The 12481-nt window shown below is 40.7% G+C and overlaps 1 protein-coding gene across 1 annotated transcript in view; it reads right to left on the bottom strand.

Moving 5' to 3' along the window:
- The window catches only part of MAPRE2 (microtubule associated protein RP/EB family member 2), a 118394-nt gene that overhangs the window by 53947 nt on the left and 51966 nt on the right, over window positions 1-12481 (bottom strand). Inside the window, exon 3 of the mRNA XM_004703081.2 lies at window positions 565-710. Coding sequence (XP_004703138.1) covers window positions 565-710 — 146 coding nt within the window. The remainder of the gene's footprint in view (window positions 1-564; window positions 711-12481) is intronic.

The raw sequence follows: 12481 nt of genomic DNA, 5'->3' as shown, positions 1-12481 counted from the left end.
AACCCCGAAGCAAGTCAAGAGAAGCACACAGCACTTACTGAGAAGTGGAGGGCAGACACTATTATGGGGGCTTTCATGTACATGCCTTCGTTGCAATTACATCATCACAGGAAAGGGGTGCTCAGTCTCATTTGAAAGATGAGTCAAAGACTTTCAATACCCTGCTCAGTCATTGGGTGGAAATTCAAACCTACTGCCCCAGAGCACGTGGTTTCTCCACAGGAGCATGAACACATAGAACCACAAGGGCATCCGGCAATCACAGAAATGCCTTATCTGCGACAACCAGTCATAACATTATATAACACTTTTAATTATTGTTCATCTCCAGGAAAATGACTACAAGTTGAGAAAATCCCCCTTTAAACATCTCATATGAATAAAGATCGATGGGTCTTTTGTGGGAGGTTAGGGCTGATGCTTTGAGCTACGCACACACCCCAACATACTACTCAGATAATCAAACTATCACCAATCCATTGGCTTATGGGATTTTGCATTTCTGTTGAAAAGCAATTGAAGAACAGACAAAGCATTTTACAGAAGTACAAGTTAGTCTCCTACCTTATCGACATTCATTCGCTTAAAAGATGCTTGCAGAAGTTTAAAATTGTGAATATACTCATGCTCCAACTTTGCTTGGAACTTCACTTTCTTCAGACTGATGCAGCCAGGAAAGAGCATGTCCATGAACTGGCAGTAGGCTGCTCCTGGGAAAAGAGAAGACAAGGATTGGCATGAGTGTCATTGTACCTAGGTGACTGAGGTCTGTGAGGCAGGAAGGTAATCATGCCACCAGAGCTGTCTCCCCTCAAGCAGACCCCTACGGGCTGCCTGCAGGCCTCTCAGCAGTCGTCCACCTCCTTGTTCACAAGACGGGCTGGAGGGAGGACAGTGACTCGGTACGGCACCTGTCACTTCTCCATTGCTAGAAGCTGTTCTGCTAACACGGTGTTCAACAGTGTTTCTTTTTCATCTGCTTGCTACTGCTTAACAAATTTCAACAGGAGAGGCCTGCCAAAGCTCCCATGAAATGTACAGTTCAAAAAATACATGACATATACCCCAAACGGCTTTCCATCCATTTAGTAAACGGATTAGGTGAAACTGTAAAAACTCAGTGGTCTAGTACCAAAACTGGTTCAACACCAATGTGATTCCAACCCCAAGCCATGGGGTTCCTATATTGATCTGTGTTGTGCTGCTTATAATGGAGAAATAAACAGGAGAGAAATGGTTAACGAATCCTCTGAGGAAAATGGTCACAAGAAACGTTTATTAGTAAATATTTTATCTTTTATGAAGAGCTCTTAGAACAGTGTAATTTCAAGTAGCGAAACCTTGATGGACATACTTATTGATTCATATCTCCTTAACAGTTAAGGCTAAAAGCATTTTGAAAAAGATAACAAAGAATAGTCATTGAGTGGCAAGAATTGGAGCAGGTGGCCATTTCTGGGTTTTCTCTTTCCTCCTCTGTTGACTCCAGACCTTTCTGTGCCAATTGCAAATCCTTCCAGAACCTCACACCATCCAGTGCTATCAAGGTTTCTATGAGTGCCCTTACGTTCCATTCAGGGCCCAAGTCTTTAGTTAGGAAGCCCCCACTATGCTACTTGAGTCAAATGAGTGTCCAGCCTCTTTTACTGGGACTGAATCACAAGAGATGACAGAGGAAGATACATAGGGCCTTAGGGCTGCTGGAACAGAATGTTCCAGTTTCTTATTCTTTGTAGATAAGCGATGAAACATTGGCCATAGTAACTATCATCTCCAGAATCTTGGAATCTCTCCTATTCCAACAAACACCAATACCCAAACCCAAATTCCTAGCCAAGCAGATGGGGTTTCTTTTTTTAATTTTTTTTTAATGAGATATGATTATCAGACACCCGAATTGGGTCTGCTCTTAGGGCTTTTCCTTCAACTACTGGGAGAGCTTTTACTTGAAACAGGAAACAAGAGAAAATGGTGGATGCAGTCTTTTTGGAGTTTTACTTGGGGTGGGGGGTTGGGGGGGGAGATTCAGCTAAACAATTATCTTGCCATTTGATTACTTTGGTAAGTTTGGGATTATATTTACTTGTGAGGTTCTTAAGTTAATGTCTGAGATGTCATGAGGACCAGAATCACACGGTGTACATCCTCCACAGCCAAACCAATGGCCATCAAGATTCCTACGCAGGGCGGTCCTCTATAGGGTTTCCAAGGCTGTCAATCTTTTCACAAAAAAAATTTATTGAGCTATAATGAATATCGTACAGTTCAGTCATTTTAAGAAGAGCTGTACTGTCATCACCACAGTCAACTTCAGAATAGTTTCTTCCTTCTTGTACCCATTGCTATTGACTTCCATTTCCCCTAAGTAATTATTAATCCAGTTACTGTATCCAAGGTTTCACCCATCCAGATTGCCCTTTACAGAAAAACATACAAAACAAAGACTTTATGAGAAATCTTTATGGGAGTAGACAGCCTCGTCTTTGTCTCTTAAAGTAGTTTCAAACACTAACCTTATGGTTAGCAGCCCAATGCTTACCCCACAAGGCTACCAGGATTAAGCACTAACTCACTGATTCACTCACTCAGGGTTTCTTAAAGACATAACAAAACATTGGGCTAGAGCAGTGGTTCTCAATCTGTGGGCCGTGACCCCTTTGGGGGGTGTCAAACGACCTTTTCACAGGGGTCACCCAATTCCTAACAGTAGCAAAATTATAGCTATGAAGTAGCAAAGAGAGTAATTTTATGGTTGGGGCATCACCACAACATGAGGAACTGTATTAAAGGGTCGCAGCATCAGGAAGATTGAGAATCACCGGGTTAGAGAAATATGATCTAGGGGTTAATTCTTACAGTCTAATTATTCAAGTCTTCCTTTGGAAGTGCCAACCAGATGAAGCTAATTCAACCTACTCACATCAACATAATTTTTATACTGATGAGAAAGTCTAACCCAATTGTCTCATTTGCTCTTTAAAGAGCTATTTTCACTTTTGTACAGGTGAGCATGATCTGTACTATATAGTATACAGGTACTTACCAACTAACCAACCAAACCACTTGCTTGTCAAGTGAAAAAGTAGTACAGTGCTTATAATCAATAAGAATAATTGTTGAATAAAAGTAGATGGCGGGGGTGGGGCGGGGAGACGAGGATGGAAATCATCTCTAATTTCCTCATCCAGAGATAACCACAGAAATAACACTGTCGGTGTGCTGGTGTATACACAACTAATCAAGTTTAAGGTAGGCTTAAATTTCTGTAAATATATAATTATATATATTTTCTTTCACAGTGTGGTAATATTGTAGAGAATGTGATTATAAACAGCAGCCAAGAGATCAAAAGCTGTGTAGCACTGGGTAAATCTGCTGCACAAGACCTCTCTAGAGTACTGAAAAGCAAGGATGTTCTTTGAGGAAAATACGCCATGGTATTTTCAATCGCTCGCCTCTCAAGCATGTGAACCATGGACACTCAATAGGAAGACTGAAGAAACACGGGTGTGTGTGAACAGTGGTGCTGGTGGAGAATCTTCGAAGTACCACAGACTGCTAAAACAAGCTGATCTGTCCTGGAAGAAGCACGGCAAGAGAGCTCTTTGGAAGCAAGGATAACTAGCAGGATTCCTAAATATTTTGGATATGTTGTCATGAGAGTGCAGTCCCTGGAGAACAGTATCCTGCTTAGTAAAACAGAGGAGGCGTGAAAAAGAGGAAGGGCCTGGCTGCGATGGGCTGACACTGGCTGCAACAGTGAACTGAAGCACGGCCCCGCTGTGGGGATGGTGCAGAGCTGGGCAGGGTTCGTTCTGTTGGGCACCAGGCGCCTGTACACTGGAACTGACTCGAAGACACCCCACAACATCAGCAACTTTTCAAAGCAAACTTAAAACAAAAACCCAAACCTAACAGACCATGACTCCCTTTATGGGCCATATAATATTGTCTACCAACATTTTTAATGGCTTTTTGACTTTTTTATATCAGTGTAACCACTCTTCAACATCAAGATAACAAATATTCATGTGTATTCTCTTTAAGTAAATTTTACGGTTTCAAGTCTTACATTTAAGTTCTCAATCCATGTGGAGTTTATTTTGGTCTATGACATACAGTATTGTTCTAATTTTAGTTCCTCCAAATGTCAGTGGGAATCTGCCGTTTTGGCTGCTCCCCTGCATTTGGATACCTTCCTATTTGGGGAGATGCTAGAGCACTCTGCCTCGCAGCAGAGTAGCAGAAGGTGGGCAGCCGCTCTCTTCTCTGGCTCCAGCAGGAGAAAGGCAGGCTCATGATCGAGCCTCTGCCTCGCTGACGTTCCTTCCTGGGTGCCTGTCTTGGGGAATGACAGAAGCAAGCAGGGACCTGTAGAGCTTCGTGATGGTGGGTTGGTGGGCCTGACTCCTGGAATAAAGACAGCAGCAGTGGCTCCCTAACCACATGCTCCTGTGGCACAAAGGAGGCTCTGTCCCAGGCTCCTTAGCGACCTTTGTTCCTATCAGCCTCTGAGGTTGGTCTCTAGTCTTTCCCCTGTCCCCAAGACCCTTCTTGTAAAGTCTCCCTCTGCCTAAGCTTCCTAGGCTTGGTGTCAGTTACTCTCATCCCCAAATTCCGACAAAGTTAGCTTGGGCCTGAACAATCTCATTTAATAAATAATCTATACTCTCGCCACAAATTAGAAACACTACCTTTACCATATACAAGCGAGCTTCAAAACATTTATGGAAAAATGGAATTAAAAGATAAGGGAACTTTCCCATGACCCTTTAAAAAAGCCCCTTCAAATTACATACTTAAAAATGAACAAAACACTTAGGCCTCTTTCTAGTCTTTAAATTCTAGATTTTGATATTTGCCCCTGTGACGGTCCTACACTCTTAGCCATTTAAACTCTGTAATATGTATTACTATCTGTAGAGCAGCCTCCCCTCTCCTCTCAAGATATTCTCCTTCACTTACTAGCTCCATCATATTTCTGAATTTGTTATATATGGCACATAGAAAATGAGAACTTTAAAGATGTCATTATCTACCAATTGAATAACAGAGGTTTACTGAGAGAGAATTCATACCATGCCAGAAAATGCAAACTTTTAAACTGCACAATTTAAATTATGCTGAATGTATTTACAGAGTTTGTAAATCTACCACATTCTCTAATTCTAAAACATCTTCATCACCAAGAAAAGAAACCACACACTCATGAGCAATCACTCTATTTTCTCCTTCCCTCAGCCCCTGGTAACCACCAATCTATTTTCTGTCTCTAAAGTTCTAACAGGCCCAGTTAGCATAAGCTGCCTATGTGTTGGGCTATTAACCACCAGGTCAGTAGTTCAACTCCACCAGCCAAACTAAGGGAGAAAGATGAGTATTCCTGCTCCTGTAAAGATTTACAGAATCAGGAATTCAAAGTCAGTTCCACTCTGTCCTACAGGTAGCTGTGAGTCAGAATCGATTCGGTGGCAGTGGGTTTGTGGGTTTAATCCTCAAGTACAGATATGTCTATTCTGGATGTCTATTCATTTCATCTAAATGAAATCATACAACATGCAACCTTTCGTGTTTGGCTTTTGTTTAGAATGTTTTCAAGTTACCTCCATGTTGTAGCATGTATCAGAATGGCAGTCTTTATGGCTAAATAGTATTCTCCTGTATGACCTACACCACATTTCATTTACCTATGCATTCGCTGATGAATAAATACTGTATGATTTCATTACACAAAAAAACCTAGACTAGCTAACTGCACAGAGACAGAAGTTTATTAGTGATTATTAGGGGCCAGAGAAGGGGGACAATGGACCATTACTCTCAGGGGTACTGGACTGCTGTCTAGTAAGAAGAAACACTGGGAAAGAAATAATAGTAGAGGTTGCATAACATGGTCATTGTGATTAATGTCACTGAACTGCAATGCTTCAAATGGTGATATCTTCTAGTTTTTGACGGTCTAGCAGCAGTCTGGGCTCAAAAGTAAAAGATGATCTAGCTAGAACCCTAACTGCACAGCTTACTACCTGTATGTCCTGGGCTTTCCACACTTGCCCTATATATTTCAGAACTCCATGAGCATCAAGTAAGCTGAACAAATGATCTTTAATAAGCAACCTAAAAGAGTGTACCATATTTTCATATCCAGAAAAGGATATATTAAACTGAGCGTTTATATATCATATGTCTCATGTTTAGAGTCATAGGAGCATCTGAGAGTTCTCAAGAAGTGCTGACATTCAGAACTATGTTGAAGGTTTGTTGTTGCTTTGGTATGTCCATTTGGGCATTTTCAGCTCTGCTTCCCCAAATGTCTACGAGACACCAGGGAAAGGATACCTTAAAATTAGTTGTTCCTACTAAGAAAATCTTAAAAGTCCTTTGAGATTACTCTGGTGTTTCCAGATGTTCTATTTTTATTTTATTTTTTAAAAATATGGAAGTTCTAATAGATTTTTATAAAAAAGCCATTATTTTTGCCTTTATGTCTTTGTAGAATAAGTTTTCCCCTTTGTTACTTAAAAATTTCCTTTTAGTCTGTTTATTCTGATGTTACTCTATTGTGGTTTTACGATGTGGTCACAATGAGATGGCCTTTTCCTGATTTTGTAGACTTCGATCCCATGTGGAAAATTTTTAGTATGGATATTCAATTTTAAGTTCTATTCCAATACCATCAACAACCGTTCATCTTGAATTTCTGTTTCCTAAACTTTTCAGCCCTATATCTTTCTTTTGAGGTCTAGCAACTGAAGCCATTCGTTAAGACTACAGGTGCAGACACACACGCAACAGCCTCCTTTCTACTTCACTTCCGAATCGAGTCGGCCTTCCTACCTGCGCTAGTTCCTTGAGATGAAGGGCTTGGAGCACAGTCCATTGTGACTGGTCTCTGGTGGGCACATCAGCGCAATAGGGATTGCTTTTATGTAAGTGCATTAGCTTCTATTTAACCATGTTGAAACTTATCTTCCACTTGTAGACTTGGTCTCCAGACTTCTCCTTAGTTCACCTTAGTGTCTCTTTTATTTTTGTTCATATAGACCCATACTCTTACAACACTACGTGGCAATTCTCCCTGTAATACCTCTCATTTGAAGTCTGATTATTTCACTAGTCCATGTATGCTTCAGGAGTCCCTGGGTGGTACAAATGACTACTAACTGAAAGGTTGGTAGTTCAAACCTACCTGGAGGTACCTCAGAAGTAAGGCCTGGTGGTTTTCCAAAAACCTGGTGAATGGTTTGTAAAACATCTTAATCTCTCGTTAATACCAATAAGAATAGGGGAGAGCAACAGAGGGACTGGAGAAATGGCATGCAGGTTTGTGGATCTGAGCCTTTATTCTGAATGTGCTTTGACATGTCATCAAATGTCTCCAAGCCAACAGTACTCTTATCTGCAAAATGTGAGAGTTGGGCAGATGTCTAAACTCTGAAATAAGATGATTCTGGTCTTCACCACCCACAGCCAGCTTCTCTTTTAAGGGATACTTGATGGCTCTAGGATTTCAGAGAACCACGCTTCATCTTCATGTGACCACGACATTTGCTAGCGCTCTTCCTCTCACTGCCTCTAACATTAGAGGAGACGCTGCAGCTGAAGGGATCCCACACCCGGTCTTTCCAGAAGACAGTTCTGGTGGTCCTATCGTCCACATGTACCTTTTTGAGCTCCTGACATTTACACATTCAGCAATCTATCTCTAGTTTCCATCATCTTTAATATTTGAACATAGAAAGTTCCATCTTCCATATTGGAACAGTTGTTTTCACGCAGCAGTCACACATTCATTGCTGCTCTACTTCTGCAGCCAGCCCCACCCTGCCTTGGATCGATGTTGCTGCAGAACCCCATCTGTTATCCAAGCCCAAACCTCAAGCTGAAGGGAGGCTTTCCCGTTGGGAGATGGAGGCTTACTGCAGACAGAAGGAAGGTTGCAAAATACGCGACTACATATTCCAATACAGCAGCAGAACTCCACCTACTTACAGATACAACCTCGGAAGAATTTAATGGCCAGTTGTGAGAAAATGCTTTGAAAGATGAGCATTTTGAAAATTTTACTTTGGGAAGGGAAAATCCCAGCATTCAATCCACTCTATTGTTGGCAACCAATTACAAAACAAAACAAAACCCGATTAAGATAGCAATGACTTTGTGTTGTTTTCCTAATCTCTTTCCCGTTCCTGGCATCAATAAGAGAGTGGTGGCGTCAGCTACCATGGTATTACTTATCTTTTGGTGAAATGAACTCAGGACACTTGACCTCACCTGCCCTGAGTCACAAGTACAAAGAAACATAAATAAAGATCCAGAGCTCAGAAACCTGCTTTGAGATCCCCTCCACCCTCCGTGAATTCTCACAGCTCTCAACTATCTTCTTCCCTCTGCTTTGAAGCTATGTTAGAAACGTTTCTTCCTATTGTAATGAAGCCCCCAAGAAAAGTAGCTTTCATGCTGATTGCATGTGGAGAAAAAGGAGTAAGAACCAGAGGAAGATTTCGACTCCGCAGACACAGAAATAGGAGGCTGCTGTGATGTGCCGCGAGTGCTGAAAGCACCCCAGCCCGTCTCCTTCCCACACCCCGAGGAAGCTGTCACCGAACATTTTCATCGACTTTTCTTTATTCCAACGAGAAATACACCAGCAGTCATTATTCAGGCAAATGGATTTTTAAAAAGATTATCAGCAAATGGATCATAAAAGGCTTTGTTAAAAAAAACCCGAAGACATCTGTGATCTACTCACAATCTGTATCAAGGATATCATTTAAAGTAAAACTAGATGTAACTAACTTGCAACTGTGTTTCCGATGAACATAGGGAGATGAATAAAGGCTATTTTTTTTCTTTATCTTTCAAAAGGAAATTGTAATTTGATAAAGATCAACATATAAAATATTCCTTATTTATGATTTAGGGCCAGTATTTTTCCTAACAAGTACATTTCAGATAATTCAGGCATTATAACAGAACTATTTATATAGGAGAAAGCTGGTATTTTTTTTTAAATTATCTTTTGTTGTGGAGAATATATACAGAATATATGAGATTTCAATAATTTCTACATGTATAATTCAGTGACACTGTTTATACTCTTCGAGTTGTACAACCATTTTCACCTCCCCTTTTCAAATTGTTCCTCCCCATTAACATAAATGCACTGGCCCCTCAAGTTTCTTTTTTTATTATAATAAACCATATTTTGGGGGGGCTCTTAAATATATTATAACAATCCAGACATTCATTATATCAAGAGGACATGTAGAACTGTTGGTGTCAATTTCTGAACATTATCTTCTTGAACCCTTTGAGATCAGCTCCTCTTTTTTCCCCCACCCTCCCCTACGCTGCCACCCCCATGAACCCTTAATATATCATGTATTGTTATTATTTATACCTATCTTACACTGCCCATTCTATCCCTTCACCTACTATTCTGGTATTCATCCCCCTCAAGGGGAGTTATTCTGCTATTATTGTGATCTCCCTTCCCTCCCCCGCCCCCCCCTTCCCTTCCCTTCTGGTATTCATCCCCCTCAAGGGGAGTTATTCTGCTATTATTGCGATCTCCCTTCCCTTCCCTTCCCGGAATCATTACTCCTATTACTGATTCCAAGGGAGTCTGTCTTTCCTGAATTCCATGTATTGAAAGCTCTTGTCTGTGCCACTGTATGTACACTGGTCCACTAGGATTTTCGAGGTAGGTGCTTTGTCTTCACTGTACCTGCTTGGTCGAGCTATATAAGATAAGAATGAGAAGCAAGCCCAAGCAGAAAGCAAAGGGACCAAAGGTTCCAGCGGGGTTGGGGGCAAAGGAGGTGGGAGGAAGGGGGCCGTGAGCAAACAAGGTCATGGACTGGGAACAACTAGGGATCTACATGGGGGACACAGAGTCCCTGGTGGTGGTGGAGCAGCCATAATCTAGCTGTGAGGAATTACTGAGAGGCAAAGGAGGGATGAACATGATAGTGGGGCAGGAGGAAGGTAAAAGGAAATAGAGGAAAGGACTAGGAAGCAAAACTGTTTTATAGAGGTATAAACATAGAGGTAGGTGTACATATGTAAATATATTAGTGCATACAACAGGGGTATTAGCCTATGTACACATATTATGTGGCAATACATTGAGGCAGTGGATGGACTCTGGACCTCTACTTAAGTATTCCCTCAACAAAAGAACACCTTGTTCTAATAATAATGTGGCACTGGGTGATGCCCACCGCTCTGACATGATCACTGAAGACAAACTAGGTGCATAAACAAATGTGGTGAAGAAACCAGATGGTGCCCAGCTATTAAGACATAGCATCTGGGGTTTTAAAAGATTGAAGCCAAACAAGCAGCCAGCTAGCAGGGAAGCAACAAAGCCCACATAGAAGAAGCATACCAACCTTTATGATCACGAGGTGTCGCTGGGAACAAGCATCAGAGGTTCAAAAATAAACAACCTCATCGAGGTGAAGGAGAGGGGTCAAGGTGGAGACCCAGAGTCCATTCGTAGATAACTGGATGTTCCAGAGCACAGGGACTACATGGAGAAAATGCATCCAGGAGGCAGATTTGTGCTGACGAGACATACAACACTCCTCTACTTCAATTCTTCCTCCCCCCACTGTTATGATCTCAGCCCTAAAGTTTCTTAAATAATCTTTCAAGTTGTTATTGTCAATTTGATCTCATCTAATTCTTAAAAGAGAATAATGTTCAAGGTAGACGTTCTTTACTAATTCAGTCAAACTACTGATGGTTTGAAGACATCAGTGGTTATTTTGGGCTTAGGGTTTAAAGATGATCTCAGAGTAATCATTATGAGGGTTCACCCAGCCTCCATGATTCCAGAAAGTTTAGATGGTATGGGAATTCAAAATTCTGTTCTACATTTTCTCCCTTTTGATCAGAATTGTTCTATTAGGTCTTTGACCAAAACACTCTGCAAAGGTAGCTGGGTAGCATCCAGTTCTTGTGGTGTCATGGTGATGGGGCATAAACCTGGTATTTTAAGGGTGTATTTGTGAAAATAATTTTCATAATTACACAGATAACTACTATTACAACTTTTTGCATTTAAAAAAGGAAGGCACAGAGCCCTGAAGTTTGAGTGATTTACATTTATTTTATTAAATCAAATAGTAACTACTGTGTAAGTAATCTTGCATTTTAAAGTTATAGGGGAGGGGGGTGTAATCTGCCTACTGCTTCAGCAGTACAGAAAAATATTTAGTCAGTGGGAGAATAAGGAAATGGCTGGCAATGAATGATCTTGCTGATTTGAAAGCTCTCTTTTCAACTCATTGGTGATCTAGTGCTTGGTGCTCAGGTACTGCCTAAGAGTACTGCACTCATTAGATTTACCCAAAACACGTGGTCGGACATAACCTGTGCTTCATACAGTGATTTGGCCTCTACTTGAGAATCACAAATGAAGGAGGCAGAAGAATCTGGAACACGAGACAGGAGCCGTGTGTGGTACAAAGTGTTACCGGCTTCCAGGGAGCCTGATACTGAAACTGGCAGTGAGATGTCCCAGAGGTTGGAGTCTGAGAATAGAACTCCAGTTAGCATTGGCCTTCTAGCCAGAGAAGAAAGGGAGGCATCAAAAGCCTTCACGACAAATGGAAAACAAGTCAAAAAGGTACATATGAAACCTGTTCTGGAGAGATCAGGCTTATCAGGGTCATCAAAATAGAAATCCTGCTAAGGGAAAGCTGCAATATGAGAGGGCTTCAAACAAAGTTCGTAAAAACTCCACTATCTTTTAATAATTTCATTCTCACTCTTCATATTGGGGGATACAGTTTTTCTACATGTATAATTGTGTATTTTCATACACTTGCATTACCTTTACTTTCATTAACAAAAGTTTTAAAAAATTATGTTATTGACATATTGTAAAAGGGAGAGATTTAAATTAACAATAGTTTCAGTAGGTGACAACATTCTGAAAAGAGGTGAGATTTCTAATCTAATTTTTCCACTTTTGAGTGACCACTAAAGGACTGTCCAATTGTAGGTGGCATAACGATGTGGTGTTTTATTTATGAGTCAGTGACAAATAGACCAATAATACATGGGGCTGCACACAAAGTTCATGGAAAAATTGAATGAAAAGATAATAGAATTTTTCCATGAACTTTTTGAAAGCCCCTGTACTTACTATGAAATATGACTTTTAGTTCAAAGAACCATCTGAATCAATCTTGAGAGACCAGAGAAATACACATGGAAAACCCAGCCAAAATAGAAAACACCCATAATAATTAGGAACTAAACTATATGGCTGAGGTATATAAATACTAACGGAGCTGTTTCAAAGGTTTTGTCCAGTAAAAATTCACCAAAGAGGAGTTAATACTATCAGACAGTTAAGTCACACTTGCAATGCCATTTTCATTCCTCAGGGCTCTGAATGTCTAATTTTGAAGGGTTAAAACAGGCATTCAATGACCCCAAGACTTTTTTTTTTAATCATTTTATT

The sequence above is a fragment of the Echinops telfairi genome, unplaced genomic scaffold (genome assembly GCF_000313985.2).
Source record: "Echinops telfairi isolate 266 unplaced genomic scaffold, ASM31398v2 ScPeMD7_7400;HRSCAF=8409, whole genome shotgun sequence".
Taxonomy (NCBI): domain Eukaryota; kingdom Metazoa; phylum Chordata; class Mammalia; order Afrosoricida; family Tenrecidae; genus Echinops; species Echinops telfairi.
The sequence above is the reverse complement of the archived record's forward strand: the minus strand, read 5'-3'. Positions and strand labels throughout refer to the sequence as shown.